This window comes from Solea solea, chromosome 11, assembly GCF_958295425.1.
Source record: "Solea solea chromosome 11, fSolSol10.1, whole genome shotgun sequence".
NCBI lineage: Eukaryota > Metazoa > Chordata > Actinopteri > Pleuronectiformes > Soleidae > Solea > Solea solea.
Window position 1 is genome coordinate 8,328,285 of NC_081144.1, and position 18,852 is coordinate 8,347,136.

Sequence of the window (18,852 nt, forward strand, 5' to 3'; positions counted from 1 at the left end):
TAATCTGACATATAACTTTTTTTTTTTTTCCAACAGTGAACAATATTTAATTAACATGCTCATTGTTTTTGGCAAATCTTATATACATAAAGCAAACACATTACCCATAATATAACACTTCTGATCTGGACATATACCTAAACACAATCTCAAATTTAAGAACAAAAAATAAATTAAGAATATTCATTTATTACAATACCACCGCTTTATAACAGGACAAAACCCCTATTTGTCAACTCCTGAAATATTTCTCTGTAAGTCAAATTGTCTTTTATCTAAATAACAATACAGCATATTAATATTTCATGAAAAAATTCCATTGTTTGTACAAGAGATGAGTTGACAAAAAGTGGGTGACGTATTTGCATTGTTGCATTATGTTGAAACAATCCTCATTCATGTTGGCCTGCATGACTCATGATGTAATTCCACACACCCTGTTTTATACCTGTAACTGGTTTACACTCATTCATTATTCATCCTGTATCACATAGCTTTATGATGATGGACCTTGCCCCAATCATGTTCACGTATTTATCCAGAATAAAGCCCACTTAATTGTTTCCCAGCGTCTACTTCCTCACAACCATTATTGGGGTTGATTATAATGGAGAGTGTGTGGTTTTTTGCATTTCTGTTTTTGAAAGTACAATAGTGTAACATGATATGGTCTAACTGAAGAATGGAATGAAAAAGGAGTACATTTGTTTGTGAAATCCAATTATCTTCACAGTGCATCAAACAATAACAACAACAACAACAATAATAGTATAATATCATCATATAGGGTCAGCATCTTTTAAAATCCAGAACACAATGGGGATTATAAGTCGAACAATTGAAATAAAAATAAAAATACTACTTGTCCAGATTTCTGCTGGTTGATCCTTTCAGCTCAATACTCCCTTCTGGAAAGGGTAACCAGAACAAGTACGGCGGGCACAACTCGACTGTCTTTCTGAAGGTTTATTCCACATTCACAGTTAAATAGCAGTTAGTTAGTAGTTAGAGGGTCAGTAGTTAGTTAGTTAGTTAGACAGTTATTAGTTAGAAGTTAGTTAGACATTAGTCAGTTAGACAGCATCTTGTTAGCTACTAACTAGTTAGTTAGACATTAGTCAGGTTGTAAAACCGACAAGTCGTACAGGTTCTGATGATAGATAGATTTACGAAGCCACTTACAAAGGCACATACGAAGGTCATATATAACATAAGATGGCTTTGACAATGCACCTTAAAGGCACTTTAAAGGCAACGGTGCTTTGATACCAATTCCAACAATGAACAGATAAATAGAATGAAAGACTGCTAGAAAGTTCTACACTACTGTAAATATTCAAATTCCCAAATAAGAAAGCTTAAGTTTAAACAAAAGGTGTAAGTCAGGAGGATAAGCTCAGACACTATAACATATAACAAGAGCTAGGTTTTGAAGAGCTTTAAAAGTGATTTGTAAAAAAAATGTACATTACTTCTGAGACATACTCAGAGCTTGTATAAAGATGCTAAAACAGGAGTAATGTGATTATGTCTCTTTGCTCTACTTTAACACCTGGCAGCTGAATTATTTCTATGTTATAGTTGTGACATGAAATAAATAAATAAGGGGAAGGATAAAAGGAGGAGGCAATAACGTAACAATAAGGGGGCCAACTACCATAAAACAACAACACCAACAAACCAACTCAAGAAATCGGTATTGTTAAATGCTGGAATAAGAAACCCAAATTAACTTGCTGACATTAGGGCCCTTCACAGGCTGTTTACTTAATAGCAAAGCATCTTGGTAAACAAGAACCAATGACCCTGGCTGATATTGCTTTCAAAAACCTGCCATTGTGAAATGCAGGTCACTGAGCCAAGTGGGCCATTTGCTTGAAATGTACCGTTTTCCTCCTCTTGGGTTTTCTTGTTTTTGTATATGTAAGAACTATACACAGAAATATCAGCACAGATGTTAAAGAGCCCCAGCGTAGTAACGTATACCACAGTGGCAGCCATCGACTTGCGCTGAAAGAATAAAACGAAGAACAACTGTTTAGAGTCTGGTTTAAAGTCACATAATACTTGACCATCAAAGTGATGAGAGCCTGACCTGTTTACAAGTGGATCTTGAGTAGTTTGGTTGATTTGTAAAGACTGGTTTCTTGTGGTGGAGTGGATTGTCACTTCATAAGGTGCCACCGGTGACGTTGAGGCCATGGTGGTGCTCATTCTGTCTATGCAGTCATAAATGGGTTGGTCTGATGATTCACATGAAAGATATGAAAATATACTCTTTTATGAGCTTGCACTTTGTAAAATACACACTTTACAACAGCATTACATTAGCAACTTACACATTCGTAGATTAAAAACCTAAAAATTCATTATAGCTGTAACTCACAGGTCACATTGTCTTACAATAAGGACTCTATGCAACCTTGGCTCCCGTAAATTCTCTACAGAGTGTTCTTTCTTTTATCATTGTTGCTCCTTCAAAGGGAAAGGACTGATAACACAGTAGAGTATTGAGCATTCCGAACTGTTAACATCTTGTTGTTCATGTTCGGCATTGTCTTACTTCTACTTGGTACTGAGGTGTCTCCGATAAGCTCATTACTGACCCAGAGACTCCATCATTGGTCATCTCACCTGAAAATCAAAACCTCAACAACAAGTGGTCATCTCCATTGTCTAAATATGATACAAGATAATCACTAGTCATTATAATGTCACAGTCACTCATTTTGCTATAAAAGATATTTCTATTTCTATTCTTGGACACATTCTTTCTATTCTATTTTTATTTATTTATTTATTTATTTATTTATTTATTCATTTAGTTATTCATTTAGTTATTTATTTAGTTATTTAGCTATTTTTACAATATGAGAAGTTGGGATGCAATGGGGAAGGAACCACTGATCTGGGGGGGGGGGGGGGGGGGGGGGGGGGGGAGAGGGAGAGAGAGACGCATCATTTTTTTTGTTGGCAAAAAGGGGAAACACCTAGTCTTACTAGGAAGGGAGAAAAGCTGCCTGGCAAGTTTTTCCATTCACGAGGACACAGCAACATCACATTTGAACAACCTGTGTCTTGTCCTCCACTTCACTTCCTCATTCTGTGCCACATTAAAACAGTCAAGGGAGATTGTGTAATTTAACCTTGACCTACATAACTCTGCAACAAAGTAAGCTGGAAAAATGTTTTCAATGGAGCAGCAATTCATAATGACACAGATATTCTTTAAAAAAATATACACATTGTTTCTGTAAGCACAATATAAAGAGACCTACAGTATAATGTTCGCACAAATCTATTTTACAATAACTTCCAGTGACATTGCTGTCATGCCATGCTGCAACCACACGCACCCAGTGGAAACAGAAAGTACCTTCATGCCTGTTAGTATCCACAGTATACGGAAGAGTATTGGGGCCACATGTAAAGAGTGAAAAGAAAGAAAAACTGACTTTAATCTCACAATTCATGCTGTTGATTTTTTTTCTTTTTACATTTGGCCCTAATACTGTTCTAAAATTATCATAAACATGTGCAGTTATAATACAATGGTGTACAGGACGTGTGTTATTATTTCAAATGAGTTGATGAATTTTGAAAAGACAGATACAATATACAATACATTCTTACCCTGCATATTCACGACATAGATACAGTCTCTCTGTGCAGGCGTGAGAACCTGCACAGAGAGGGGTTCACTCTCCTGAGTGCTAATGTCATTCCTGGCAACACAGTAATAATCACTGTCCTCTTCCACTGTGCCGCAGTTTAGATACAAGTCAGGTGACAGGGGAAGAAGAAAGTCCTTGTGCTGTGTCCGTTGATACCAGGCGCAATGAATGCCCGCCCGCTCGTCACAGCCACAGCGCACAGTCACTGGTTGCCCCCAACATGTTGGCCTGTCTACCAGAGATCTCAAGGGCCAAAGTCTGGGCTTAGATACTGGAACTGGCACAAAGACACAATGAATTTATTTGAATGTATTTGGCTCGACTATGTTTAAGCACAAACAAAAAAATAATGCTTTGATAGTCATTTCCCAAGTGTTTTCTCTTACCTTCAGTGACATGTACATTAACTGGAGTCATGAGGTCAGCATATATTTTGTCTAACCCAACCCAGTACACTCCAGTATCATCAATCTGGAGATCTGTGACTCTCACAAGCAGCCCTCTTCGTCCACCATCTATCACAAATGATTTGTGCTTCTTCACATGCTCTGAATCCGCCACAATTTCACAGGTGCCTCTGGACTGACCTCGGCACCAGTACTTTTTACTGTAAACGTACATTGTGTCATATTTGCAGAAGATAGTGAATTCCTCTCCAACATGCGCCGTGATCTTTGCTTTATCACACTGGAGCTGAAGAGTTTCTGAAAAGATAGACTCCGATCAGACTGAAAGTGTTTGTAGCACAGAATTTTGCTGAACACAAAAAGTTCATCCTCTCGTTTTAATAGCCAGCTTTCAAAAATACAGGATTTAACACCTTTTAACATTGTGCTTGCCAAGTGTGTTGTTTGATCATCATCATCAAGACTTTCAAGGTGAAAACCACTCAGTGTTTAATTGTCTTGTAATTGTTTCGTTCTGCCCGATGGAAGAGTGCCTGAAGTTCTTGTTATTTCTCTCATTATCCTTGGAAGCTTGGCAAAAACATGTACACTTTGCTATCATGGGTGAGGGTCTCAAGCTAGTTATTCCTATATTATTTATTAGAATGTCATGCTTGTTATTTCATGTGTCAGATCATACGTATGTTGATTTGTGAAAGGTATTCATAAAAATGTTATACGTATATACAAAACAATATTAATTATTATAATATATATTAATAAAAACAATAATAATAATGATAAAAATAACAATAATAAATGTATTTGCTAAAGTGCATTCCACAACATTAAGTCAATCAGGGGCATTATTGATGGTTACAAGGATTAAATTGTATCATTCAAATCATTTTCTTAATTTCGATAAAAGGGAATAGGAATGTCTTTAAATGTCACAAATGTCATAAAACAGTAAACAAAAGGTGCCTAATATAGTACAGTAGTATAGCACTCACCACAAAAAAGCAGAATCAGATACACTATCTTCATGTTGATGGCAAATGTCCGTTTGAAAAGGTGAACAAACATAATCAACACTGTGGAAATTTAGCGGTGGACTGTGGTAATCATGACTTCCTGCAAGGTGCATTGCATGTGACATCATTTGTATGAGCTGCTGTCTTGTGCATCTGTGGTGCTTTCCAAATAGTTCATATGTCTAAAGCCCATCGAAAATATAAGATTTGGTGTTCTATCTGAGGAAAACGCAGTTTTGCTTTGGCAGCTGAGCCTAGATTGAGTATCTGAGACCATTATTTTACAAATGACTATACTACTATAATGTACATACTACTATACTACAGTATTCACAATATCATATCAGCATCTGCATGTTGTTTTGACCCAGGTGGCACTCAAGCCTCTGCCATTTTGCCCTCCTGTCCAGGTAAGATTTCACTTTCAAAGGCATTTTTTAAATTCTATATTTACTGTATCTTATTTTATAGCATTGATTTTCAATTCAAATGGAGTTATAACTATCCAAAATAAATTTGATGACAGCATGTGGCCATTTCTTTGTACAGTCATTTTGTAGAAACCTGCATTTAACATCTGCATGAGTGAAATGTTATACCTGTGCGTAAGCAAGTACAAGATTTGCGGCCCTGTATGGCCACAAGACAGCCACTAGATGTCACCGTGCTCCCCACAGTGTGCACCTGCTGAAGGCAGAGTCAGTGTCTGCGTCATCAAATGTGAACAAAAAAGGTGTAAAGTCTACAGGTGTGACTCAGAAAAGGCCAGCTCTCACATGTCGGCTAACCTGGTAAGTCTTTTTCTGTCATTGTACATGTATTTATATATATATATATATATATATATATATATATATATATATATATACATATACATATATACATATATACATTTATACATTTATGTATTATTATTTAATTTACAATCATATTATTATTATCATAATTATTATTATTATTATTATTGTTATTATTATTATTATCATTTTTATAGTTAACTTGGCTCCTGATAGTAAAAGGAAGTTTTGGGCATATGACATCATGGCTAAAATATCCCTTGGCTCTTCAAAGGGAAGTTAGAAACTGAGCCGCCACTACACTTAATCACAGTTGGTGCTCATTTCAGGTTCAGAACATCAGGAGTTTCAAGATTCACAGGCTTTCCCACTCTCCTCACCACTCCCTCTGATTCTGCCTCTATCCCTATAGCCACGTCCCTTTTCGACTCCCCTCGAGTGTTGTGAACAAATTTCCTTTGGGTTAGGAACAGCTGATCTGTCTGTTTGCATACATGAGGCCCTCGCTTGTTTGTGGATGTTTCCCCTCCCATTTTCACTTTGACACTGTCATGCAATCAAACGCTCGGGTGACGTTAGGACCCGGTGAGAGACACATAGGAGGTGCGGCAAAAAAAAAAAAACATTTTTTAACATGACCACAGAACCTGTTAGTTTACTCTTGCTTCCTCTCAGACAGCTTGTTCCTCCACAATAGTAGTAATAGAGAAGTGCTCTGTACAGCAGCAACAGGCGTGTCACAACCCAGAACCCAAGCCTTGTCGACCTCACTCCACGACTTGTGGACGAGGACCTTTGTGACCTGACATGAATGGTGCCATATCCCAGGCAGTGTACAGCCAGCCATGGAGCAGCGGGCCTGGATACTGAGGAGCTTCCTGGTCCAGCTGGAGAGACAGGAAGCTGTGGATGATGAGGAGCCCAATGGCTTTGCTGAGGAGTTTGCTGTGAGTCAAGATTTATGCTCTCTTTGATGAACTGCAATTGTGAGTAGTAGTGCAAATGAAGCGTCTGTGCAGTAGAATCATTTCCTCCTATGATTGTAATTACTACATATTCATAAACCATACCATTACTGCTGTGTTGTTTATTGCCTGTGAGCACGGTGTGAGTGAATATTCTAAATTTTCGCCACAAACGTGATGCTTCGGGGAAGTAAAACACTGCTCTTGCATCAACAGCTTCAACACCATATACGTGCTTCCTCTTTGCAATTGTTCTTGTCGTTAAAGGCACACGACAAGTGAGACAATGCAGGCAACTGTGTTACACTCTAAAGCCATAAAAGACCAGAATTTCTTCATGTGTCATTAGTTGCGTGAACGTAACATTTCCTGCAAATTCACACAGACACAAGTGTGTGTAGAGACACAAACGATTCTGCATCAGAAGTGTTGCGCCCCGGGATGACATCATCAGTGGGCTGCTGCCATGGCGATGGGTGACATGCCAGTGCCAGAGGACATCTCACGCCGCTGTCATGTTGCTTGCACCCCGACCACTCAAGGAAAGCGGGGCCCTTGCGTCACTTCCTGAAAGAACAAAAACCACTTTGTGGTGTCAGCAGCACAGATGGCCTGCGAGGCCTTAAACAGACGGGAAAGTTTTTCGAACTGCGAGAAATGGCATGTGAACAAAAAGCCCAGTGTCTCAACAAATCCTGTTGCTGTGTGACGTGCTGTGAATGTCAAACCCTCCACACGGTTAATTTAGGGATGGAAATCCTCTCAGCTCATGAGCCATCGTTTCAGTTACTAGTGAAGTGATTCACAGATTCTGATCATCAGCGGGTGAATCATCTACAAAATTGACCCTGTGTGACACTGAGCCACTGGTTTCACGTACATTTTCCCAGCCGTTTACTCACAATTTTTCCTTGATTCTCTTGTAAGTAACTAGAGGCTTTTTGTGCACACTACATTTCAAAAGAAAAGTCACAAACTTCACACTAAAACCATAAAAACAACAACAAAACACAGCAAAGAGCTTGGGAAATTTTGTATATTTTCCAAGCTTTCCAAAAGTGTAGCCTCCCAATATAGACCCTTACGAGTGATAACCAAAATCAGGTCTTTTATTGGCTGTGTATAAAAGCAATAATTCATTTTTCAATATTTATGAAACATTGAATATATTGTAGTTGGAAAATGTTTATGAGCTGAAATAGATGATTGTAAAATGTTGGACAGAGAAAAGTCATTGGGTTTTAAAATTGCTGGTTTACTGTACATATAGGTAGAAAAGCCTGACATAGAGTCCTCTGCTCTGAACCAGTTATAAGAACTCTTCCACTTTAACTCTTATAGCTTAATTTAAATTAAGGAAGTTTTGAAACAGGCAGTTTCTCATGTCCGATGTTTTGTGAAGCTGGCATGTGTGTCATACAGAGCCCAACTCTCTTTTCTCTGTGCATGCTACAATAAGGAAGCACAATTCGTCTTTTTATTGTTGAAACGTTTTGCATCTTGTTTGGTCCTAGTACGCCAAAATCCACACTTTCATCAGCTCAAGGCCTGACTACAGTAATGCACTTTACGTTGCTCGTTGTCAGTCTTCCCTTTCGTGCCTCCAGCTCCAGTAAAGTGCTATATAAATAAACATATCATCATAGCATCTATTAAAAGCATTACATTGAAACACTAGTACAAAATACCCACCATACAAATAAAATGGAGCCAAGAACAGACCCTAAGGCACTACATAACCAATTCTTTATGACAAGGAAATTGTAAACTTGAGTTAAAGAAAAATGGACTTTATATAACGTCTACTCATGCTCATACATAAGCCGAAACATGTAAATCACGTATGAGATCATTTTGAACAACATTTTGAGGGTCAAAAAGAAACTGTGTTATTATCCTCCACATATATCATCGATATAAATGTTGTCAGCAAAATGTAACGCAGATGGATTCGATTTTCTTTCGTGTCTTTCAGAGACTGAAAAGCCAGTCATTCAAGTACCGTACTGACAAGACCTTCCCCACCAACACTGGAGAAAAACAAGAAAACACCAAGAAGAACCGATACAAGGACATTGTTCCCTGTAAGATCCACAATTTGCGACAATGATGGATTTCTATTCTGTATTCTGCCCACACATCTGTGTTACAAATGCTCTACCATACGAATAGATAAGAATAGATTATAGGGGTGTTAGAGAATTCTGGAGCACATGTCCCTTAGATCCAAATAGATACAAATACTCGAAAATGTCTTCTTTTATATGTTTTCCTCTAGCTTTCTATAGTATGTCTATGTTTTTAGCTGTGCTAAGGTCCAGTACAGAAAACAACGTTCAATAAACTGCACCATCCTCTCTGACTAGTTGACCACAGCAGAGTAAAGCTCACTTTCAACACAGCTAAACATGACACAGACTACATCAACGCTAATTTCATCAAGGTAAATGGAACGGTGTGTCATTTCATTGCCGCTTTACATACTGTATATTTATGTATATTTATGTATATTTACGATACGCTGTGTTTTTTCCCTCGAAAGGGAGTGTCAGATTCAAGGGCATACGTTGCTACTCAGGGTCCTCTGCCTCACACATTGGTGGACTTCTTCAGGATGATTTGGGAGTACAACATACAGGTACAGTACGCTCCAACTGTCGTCACGATTCAAGATTTTAGTGTCATATACAAACAACATTAATACTAATGATTTGTTGCTGTCAGATCACGTTTAAAATATTAGATATGGACGAGAGTGGAGAAAAACCCTCAGTGACTAAAATATCTATATTATTATTCGTATTATTTACATTTAAATATCTTATTGTCTTGTTTGAATAAAGGTTGTAGTGATGGTCTGTCGAGAGTTTGAGATGGGAAAGGTAACGATGACTTCTTTTTTTTTTTACTTCTGTCAACATACAGTGTTCTGCATTTTGTGTCACACACACACACACATTGTGCGTACGTCCGTTTATGTGAAGTTGCATCATGTGTGCTCTTTTGTTTTTTGTTTTTTTCACTTCATAGAAAAAGAGTGAGCGCTACTGGCCACAGAAACAAGAGCAGCCGTTCGTTTGTGACTCCTTCACAGTTCACTGTGTAAGCTACCTGGGTCTTAATGTTGCTTTATGGACACATGACATCTGCATCGTACAACACTGGGCTGCTCCATGCAATAAAAACATGCCATGCTGTTTGTTGTTTTTATTTTTTTAAAGGACTCTGAGGAAAACAAAGGAGATTACTTGGTCAGGATGTTAAGGGTGACCTACTGTAATGTAAGTAAAGAATAACCGCCACTGTAATTCTCCTGAGAAATGTAAAACATCATCTAAAAAAAAAAAAACGAGTTTGCCCTTAAGTGACGTACACATGTGACTTCGTAATTATGAAAACAAACAACATGCTTCTTCTTCTTTTTCTTTTCCAGTGTAGCCGAACTTTAAAGCAGTTGCACTATGTCAACTGGCCAGATCATGGAGTGCCGGACACCATTCATCCCATTCTGGAGATGTTGCATGAGATGCGGTCCTATCAGGCCCACGATGACATCCCAATCTGCATCCACTGCAGGTCAGCCAGACCAAAATAGCAAACTTACAGTAATCCTATTTCTTCTTATTTTTGTTGGTGTATTGCAAAGTGACCAACACTAATTGCTGACCGTGCATTAGCCGTGTGGCAAACATGGGGAACTATCCCTAAAAACCCGTTCTAACTGTTCAACCAGGGTTGTTTTTTTTCTGTGTGCATGAGTTTGCGTGATGTTAATGGCTGTGTGGGTTCTCTACAGGCACTACAGATACAGATAACTATATTTGTGTCCTTGATTCAATTCAGTTTCCACAATCCAGCGTGCACGAGGAAACACTACGTGGCATTTGGGAGAGAACGTAGTATAAGCAAAGTGCAACAGTGTAGATCCGAACTGGGCTAAAAACAAAGTTAAAAAATACAAAGACATAACTAAAAACACAGACTTTTACAAAATAGCCAGACTGTATGATAAATATTCAGTGCACATGATGGGTTAGGTTAAGGATAACGTGGTAGAAAACAAAAACATACATTGCTAATGGTCAGATACACCATGAATTTCCCCTTTATAGTATTTTCAATTATGTTTATTACAGTATTACTACTTTTATAATTACTCTGTGGACAGGGTTCGTTCAGAATAGCAGACATAATGTGAAAAAATCGAGCAAAACTGAATGACTTTATCGTCCACATACTGTCTGTAGGCAGATAAGAACCTCTGCTTTAGGTGTTAGAGGTAAGGCACTTCCTCTCATCTGGCAGACAGGAAACGTGTGTAGGTGGTGAGCCAATGAACTACTACATTTTGATTTCTATTCAAGTGGTCATCCTCTCAGTTTTCCCATGCGCTTATGATTGTATCAATCCACACATACAACAGTGTGAAAAAGAAAGAAAGAAAGAAAGAAAGAAAGAAAGAAAGAAAGAAAGTAAGAAAGAAAGAAAGAAAGAAAGAAAGAAATTCCATGTGCAGTTTCAATCTTTAAGAAATGGTTACATTATTAGTTAATGTTAAATTTGTCGTCTCTTGCATTGTTTTATGTGTCAACTCGATCGTTTTATAGTAACTCTGTAAATAGAATGAAAATAAGTTACATGGAAACATACATGTGATATGAAAGTACACCCTGGTTTGACCACACCTGTTGAAGAAATATGTGTCTGGTTGAGTCAGTGGTTGATCCAACACACCAGACAAAAAATGCTTTGATGGCTACGTGTGAGTTTTAGAATACATTTTAAAGTCATTTTATTGTTTTTCTTGGGCCTTTTTGGTCACCACAGAATGTTGTTATTTTTAAAAGCTGTATAAATAAAACCCCAACCCTGAGGTGTTTGACTTTAATATTTTGAGCATTTTTTAACACTTTTTTAGGGCTGATGATGTGATATGCAGTGTCCTTGTAAGCTGAGTGACTAAACTGTGACTTATTGTAGTGCTGGCTGTGGTAGAACTGGAGCTCTGTGTGCCATTGATTACACTTGGAACCTGCTGAGGAAACAGGTGAGATATTCCTGCCCTACCATTTCAACTGCACACCGTCAGTTTAACAGTGGAAGATTTCAGCCGACGTGTGTTCTGTGTGTTTGTTTTTAGATGATTACTCCAGATTTCAATATATACGACTTGGTGCAACATATGAGAACCCAGAGGCCGTCAGTGGTTCAAACCAAGGTAGTTTCTTTTTTTAGATCAGGAATATGTTCCTACAAGTACAACCACATTTCAGGCAATGTTTGGTGTCAGTTGCTTCCCTCTTTCAATGACCCTTTGATGCATTGTGCTCTGTGCGTCACGCTCATGTCGACTAACAGAGCAGGTTTTTGTTGTTTTCACACCAGGAACAGTACAAGCTGGTGTGCAGAACCATCAAGTTACTGTTTCAGAGATATCTGGAGTCCCTGGAAGCACCGCCATGCAAAAATGAGGTGAGCAACCAGCAACACATCTGTGTGAATGAGACAGACTTTGCAGAAGCAATGGGAATATGTTGTTACACAAGTACAGAGATCACTATCAATAAATGATAATGTGACAAAAAAAACAGCTGGTGTAGCAGGCTTTTCCTGTGGAATCATAATATTTAGGATTCATATGCGATTACAATGATGGGTATTTCAGTAGAAGCTGTCTTTACCTGTAGCTTAACACACAAATGTGGTTGGTCTGTTTTTTATGTACACAAGTGTTCAAAATACTAAATGTGAATCAGGCAGAACTCATATTTACTAAGTATGTACATGAGCAACATCTATTGGTGAAGTTTAATTTTGCAGCTGAAACTCACCCTTCCCTTCCAAGCATTATATATCAAAAAAGTGTGTTTAGTTTGTCCAATAAAAACACAGTGGCCTTTAACAACAATTACAATTAAATTCCCATGACCATTTAATATCCTCAGTTTACCAACTCAAACGTCTCTTTTAATCTGCACAGGTAACAATGACCTCATGTACTGACACCGACTGGGAGAACTCGGACCTGTGTCAGGAGCTGGTTTTGCTGCCACAGTCGGAGCATCAGCCGGATGAGGCGCACCACGCACCCTCGCTGTCCATTTCAGAAAATCTGAGAGGCAAAGACAAGCAGACAGACCGGCAACAAAGACCTCCACTCCAGGTCTTACCTGATTCACTCGTCAACAGCCGGAACCTGCAGGAGGGAGCCAGCCAGAGAGCCCCCACCGCAGAGAAGAGTACACCTGCAAATGAGAGGGACAGCATAGCACTGCTGAAACATCCACCTTTATCAACAGCACCAGAAGCCATTTGTCACATGGTGGAGGACCCTTACTTCAAGGAGGTACCCGTGCACTCTACTGGAGACACCAAACAATGGACAGTCAGGCCCGTCCTCGTCACTCCCTTAGTGCCTGCGAATCAACACATTCCAGAGCTCATCACACCTGTCTCAGGTATATTGCCATATTTGTTTGAATTCCTTCCAATAACAATATAAAAACGACTTAAAAACTCAATATTAAACTTAGAAAAATGTGTCATTTTTATGGTTTATGGATCATATTGGATTGAACTTTTTTGCCCGCATTGTGTCGAATGTATCATGTCCTATCATGTTGTAACAGGTCATCCCTAATATTTGTATGTGAAGCTCTCAAACAGAGTAGCATAACTGAATTTTCTAGACATTAGGTATTCACTCATGGGCTGATTTTATGGGTCCTTTTGAAATCCACACAGATGAAGACACACCTCCTCCTCTACCCGAACGCACCCCTGAGTCCTACATACTGGCTGTGGACACAGGTGAGAATCAGAATCAGATTTATTTCATACATATTCCTGTTTGATAAGTTTGTAGAGTCACTGTAGAGGGAATCCCATTTGAGTCACATAAAGATTGTTTGTCTTTTAGAGCAATCCGATTGCTGTGAACGCCTCTCGGTCGTCATTCCGTCAAATGCTGCTGCCGAAGCCGTCAGGGAGTTGAGAGGTGAGAGAATGTCTGAAACTCGTGAGAAAAAAAAAAGGGGATTTATGTGTAAAGGTGAAGACAGCAGTGAGTCAAATATCCAGTATCAATGATTGTTTCCATGTTCCCAGGCAGCCCTCCCTCACCTGGCCCCCCACTTCCACAGAGAACCCCAGAATCATACGAGCTGGCTATAGCTCAAGGTAAATCATAAATACATACATTACACACACAAAGAAATAATACTACTACATTCATGTGTAACAATGAAATGCATTACCCTTGTTTGCCATTCAGCTCCTGTGGGGCAGCACTTAGAGGTCATGCCGGCCGTGAACCTGGACACAACAGGAATGTCTTCTGAATGGTCGGGTGACTCCAAACCAACTGCCAGCGCATCGCACAATGAGGCGGAATCTTGGGTGAGGAGTAAGGTAAGAATGTAGTATTTTATTTAACTCAAATGTATACGATTGTATAGTTATTGACTGAAATATGCACACATACGCACATGAAAGTAGAAAGGCATGATGCAACAGTAACATACTTCTCTTTCTTACAGAGTCTGAAAGCAAACATGACGGTCTCAGGTAATTTTATAATTACACAATATTCCAAATCTCTTTGTGAATGCACTATGTAACAATTAAAGGTTATATTATATATAATATTATATATTATAGGTACAGCATGTAAGATTTATGGACGCAGTTGCATGTTGCAGATGAATACCCCTCATCTCATCATCCCCAAGTGTGTTGGAGAACCTATGTAGCCTTCAATTAGAATAGAATAGAATAGAATAGAATAGAATAGAAATTTGCCTTTGGCTCACCAGTATAAAATCATAAAAGGAGACAGCGAGTGTCATTAAAAACAATATACAGTTAAATTAAGATAACAGATAGACATAAAAACAAGAAAATAGAAAAAAAAGACTGACACAGACAGGGTTAAGAATACATTATATTACATACAATACATTCAAGTAATTCAACCTAAATTTTATTCACTTTAAGTCACTAAATAATGTTGACATTTCTAATGGTGAAATAAAATTTGAATGTAACCAAATCATTTACGGGGTAAAATGAATACGTTTGATATTTTCTTGTGATATTTATAGTTCCAGTTATACGCCTTGATCTTGCATCAAATTCAACCGCAAACCTCCATCCTGTGTGTCTACCTGTGGATCCACCGGCTCCTCTGCTGCTTTCTCACAGTATGTTTGACCAGACATTATGGTTATGCCAAATTCAAATTCACAAACAAATCATTTCAAGACATGCACAATACACATATATACAGAAATCAATTAATTAAATGATAACAACAACAACAAAAAATAATAACAATAATAATAATAATAATAATAATAATAATAATAAAAACATGTGTGATTACACCTGTGCAGCTGAAGACAGCCCAACTCCATCCCTACCTGCCAGAAACCCAGAGGCCTTCCTCCTCAGAACAGTTGAGAGTGAGTAGAATGTTATGAGAAACACAGACAGTGTTGCAGAACTTGTCTCGATGTTATTTCATTTATCTCTGCTTTCTTCGCTCAGTTCAAGAGAAAACGCCCCCCTGCCTGCAGCCTGTACAAACAACACCGAGGGTTGGCATGTCGTCTGAGTGGAACGGAAACTCTCAGTCTAAGAAATTCCCTGATGTTGTCATGAGCAGAAGTAAGGTAATGGCATGGTGTCCATGACTACGGTGTCCAGAAAACAGTTCTTACATTGTGTCCAACTAATAATCTCATAAAGCGTATAAAACAAGGAGCAAGTGGACTTGTTTGTCGAGTCCAAGAGTCCAGTTGCTCCTTATTTAGTGCCTTGGAAAAAAAACTATGAACTGAATGAATGAAAATCTACAAAGACATCTGTTGTGATTTACATGATAAGATACGATTTACGAGTATTCATTTAATTATGCTTTTCCCTCCAGAGTGTTCGAGCTAGAAGTTCAAGACAAGGTAAGCTCCTCAGGAATGAGGACTCTCCTGTTATTTGATGGAAAGGAATTAGGCCGGTGGTTTTTAGTGAGTCTCTTATTGTCCCATGAAAAAACAAAACAATAACAATAAACTAGTCCAGCTCTTAATACTCACTGTGGATGATAATGTTTACAAATGAGTCACAAGTATGCAGTTCCCTTTTTTAACACCACATTTCCCCCAGGACTGAATACTGAAAAACAATGACAATGAACTTTGTCTTTGGTCTTCTCATTAGATTTAATGGGGTTGTTTAGCTCAAAATCCACTAGTTTAATTCCTTTTTCATGGACTTTTTAGTTTATTTTGCTGAAAATCTATAAATCATAACAATCTGTGCACTGTTGTATACGTATTTCCTCATATTTACCAAAGCATGAAGACTTAATGTTTGATTGTTAAAATGCAAGGCTTGTTGTCAGTGGATGAATTTGTTTTATGGCTTCTCCCTGTCTAGGGGTCACCAGTGGATGACCCCCCCCCCCCCCCCCCCCCACACACACACACACACATGAGAGTACACTGGATGTAGCCCTCAATTTAGAGCAGGGGTGTCAAAGTCAAATGACCTGGGGGCCAATAAGCGTCTAGTCTGGTCACGAGTGGGTCAATCACAATTAAGATATTCAGGATGATATTTCACAGACTTTCAAGGTAAAAGTGTTTGATTTGATAGTAAAATGATGTGTACTTCACAATGAAACAAAAACATATTTATGATGCAAAATAAATAAATAAATCCAACATTAAGTGGTGGGCTGCATGGAATCGAGTGAGGGGGCCCGCATGTGGCACGCGTTTGACACGTCTGATTTAGAGCGCCCAATTAACAAGAATCAATGGTGGATATGGGCGCCTTTATCACTGTATGTAAATGGCCGTGTCTATACTGGGGGTGAAATGAATGACTGTGTTTCCACCACAGAGCCCCTTACTGCAGTTCGTCAGCTTGTTCCACCCCCTGTGGTCGTGGCTGGAGCAGGAAGCGGTGAGTTGTTACAATAACTGAAGGTGCTGCACATTACAAAGTGTCCTCTCACACAAGCACACACGCTTTGAATAATAATAGACACGTGAATGCTCAGTGCATTTTAACGTTCGGCAACATTAATCACCGTATATCTATAGTGACACCTGACAGGACAAGAATACACACAGTTCCTCTTTCTCGTTAAACCATGATGTGACAAGCACGGCGAGCAAACTCGTTACATTTCAGTCGCTTTTTGTGTTCATCAGCACAAGTGGCACAGCAAGGTTTGAACCGTACGCCCTCCCTGACTTTCGAGTCACCAGGAAGCAAATCAGACAGAAGCAACGACAAGGGGATTACTAGAACAAAGGTAATGCTAGAGCGAACCCCTAGTTAATAATGGCTACATGTAAAGATGTAAATAGTAAACTAATAAACTAAATAACTTTTCTTTTTTTTTTGTCGTTTTTATAATCCAGAGTCTGAAGTTCTTTCGACACAAACAAAAACGTAAGTAAAGCTATTTTAAAATTTAGCTCAACAAGCAAAATGTTGTTTATTATAAAAGAATGTGACAAAAAATAATATATATATATATATATTACCAGCTAAACTTGACCCTCCACCACCCCCTGATCAACCTGCTGCTTCAGCTCCAGCCTTTTTTTCAGTGTTTAATTTAGGTAAGGCCACACTTTCTTCCTTTTTACGCTCGCATCGTCGGCAGATCTCAACCTTTCTGACACCATATGCGTTTTTTCCAGGATTTGGAAACCGCTTTGGGAAGCCAAAGGGCCCCAGGGGTTACCCTGAGTCGTGGACAGCGTGAGGCAGCGTCACCTCTCCAACTATCAAAGGTGGAGCTCGGTCTCCAGACACTTCAGGACTTTGAACATTTACAGTAAATCTCCCCTAATGATCCACAGACATGAAAAGCACCAGTGGTGGCTTCTCTTTGTCTTGCACAGCAGCTCCCTCAGCAGAAAGCAAACCCGGAAGTGCCTTGTTGTCATTTTGTTGCCTCATGTCTTTCGTACTGTTTCACAAACTAAACGTTCACAATCAATGCCTCACCGAACAACGAGAAGAAATAATTGAATTAAAACTTGAAGATTTTCTATGTTGAATAAACTAGTATATACAGTACATTCAGGTCTGTGTGTGTGTGCGCGCACCACACATGAAGTAAGAGCACAGATTGAACAGTATGACTTTTCTGTTTTGTTGTGTTCACAAACTCCTCTGTGGTTTTATAAAGCAGCGTCTTTTAAAAAGAAAAAGAAGAAAAAATGTTTATGTTGTTTATGTTACAATGATTGTAATGCATAATAAAATTGCATGTAATTGAACTGTAAACTTTGTAACACAAACTGGTAAAACAAAGGGGTATTTATATATAAAAATAAAATAAAATATATATATATGTATATATATATATATATACAGAAAGTCACAGTATTCTCACTGTTTTGTTTTGTTTTCTACTTGACAATGAACGTCCTAATATGAGCATCAACAATAGCAATCCATGGGTCTAAAACACAACAAATGACAAAAAAAGCTGATGTGACAGTGTTTTTACAGTGTCTGTTTATTTCTACATTGATTCAGTAAGTCAAGAACCTATGACAGCCATATTTCTGACTAAAGAAAAATATCCACTCTGCTCATACAATTTTCCACACCTGGCTTCCAGGTGGCAGGAAGATGAGGAAACCAAAAAGCATAATGAGAATAATGTTGGTTTAAAAAAAAAAAAATAATAATAATAATAATAATAATAATAAAATACATAAATAAAATGAAAACATGACACACTGTGGCTGCCAATTGATATTTTACATCCTACTCAAAAACACTAAGTTTGCAGGTTTACATGAGGCTAATCCTATACAGTACAAGGCACTAGACAAAGTGAGCGCTAGAGCAGAGGCAGTGTCCCATCACACCTTCCTTTACTAATTTAAGAAGACTGCAGAATGAAGGCCACACCCTGCACTTCAATTTAAATTATTAGGAAGTCAAAATCATTTCAGGATAGAAAT

General features: G+C 38.4%; 1 protein-coding gene and 1 long non-coding RNA gene across 5 annotated transcripts; one reads left to right on the plus strand and one right to left on the minus strand.

Annotated features, from left to right (window-relative positions):
* Positions 1-243: 243 nt before the first annotated feature.
* Positions 244-3,762, minus strand: LOC131468416 (uncharacterized). The gene is made up of 3 exons (XR_009241705.1): positions 3,634-3,762; positions 2,096-2,243; positions 244-2,010 (listed from the first exon to the last, which is right to left on the minus strand). It is a non-coding gene; the product is annotated as an uncharacterized LOC131468416 (long non-coding RNA).
* Positions 3,763-5,494: 1,732 nt separating this feature from the next.
* On the plus strand, positions 5,495-18,163 carry ptpn22 (protein tyrosine phosphatase non-receptor type 22). Of its 4 annotated transcripts, XM_058644109.1 has the most exons (27): positions 5,495-5,885; positions 6,615-6,838; positions 8,832-8,940; positions 9,223-9,299; positions 9,399-9,494; positions 9,700-9,738; positions 9,887-9,958; positions 10,078-10,137; positions 10,290-10,432; positions 11,837-11,903; positions 11,997-12,074; positions 12,242-12,328; positions 12,837-13,314; positions 13,601-13,666; positions 13,776-13,853; positions 13,964-14,035; positions 14,130-14,266; positions 14,395-14,422; positions 14,959-15,057; positions 15,250-15,318; positions 15,404-15,528; positions 15,786-15,813; positions 16,760-16,822; positions 17,074-17,177; positions 17,287-17,317; positions 17,416-17,490; positions 17,572-18,163. In XM_058644109.1, exons 2-27 carry the CDS (start codon positions 6,737-6,739, stop codon positions 17,634-17,636), a joined length of 2,448 nt encoding a protein of 815 aa, XP_058500092.1. In that variant the 5' UTR covers positions 5,495-5,885; positions 6,615-6,736; the 3' UTR covers positions 17,637-18,163. The 4 variants fall into 4 exon arrangements, 3 of the variants coding, with proteins under 3 accessions (XP_058500092.1, XP_058500091.1, XP_058500093.1); XM_058644108.1 differs by lacking the exon at positions 5,495-5,885 and having other exon boundaries at positions 6,082-6,838; XM_058644110.1 differs by lacking the exons at positions 5,495-5,885; positions 6,615-6,838 and having other exon boundaries at positions 8,882-8,940; positions 9,162-9,299.
* The last annotated feature ends 689 nt before the right edge of the window (positions 18,164-18,852 follow it).

Coding starts and splice junctions, on each gene's coding strand:
- ptpn22 (XM_058644109.1), top strand. CDS start 6,737: ATGGAGCAGCGGGCCTGGATACTGAGGAGCTTCCTGGTCCAGCTGGAG. Junction 12,329..12,836: donor CACCGCCATGCAAAAATGAG/GTGAGCAACCAG, acceptor TAATCTGCACAG/GTAACAATGACCTCATGTAC. Junction 14,423..14,958: donor AGCAAACATGACGGTCTCAG/GTAATTTTATAA, acceptor TGATATTTATAG/TTCCAGTTATACGCCTTGAT.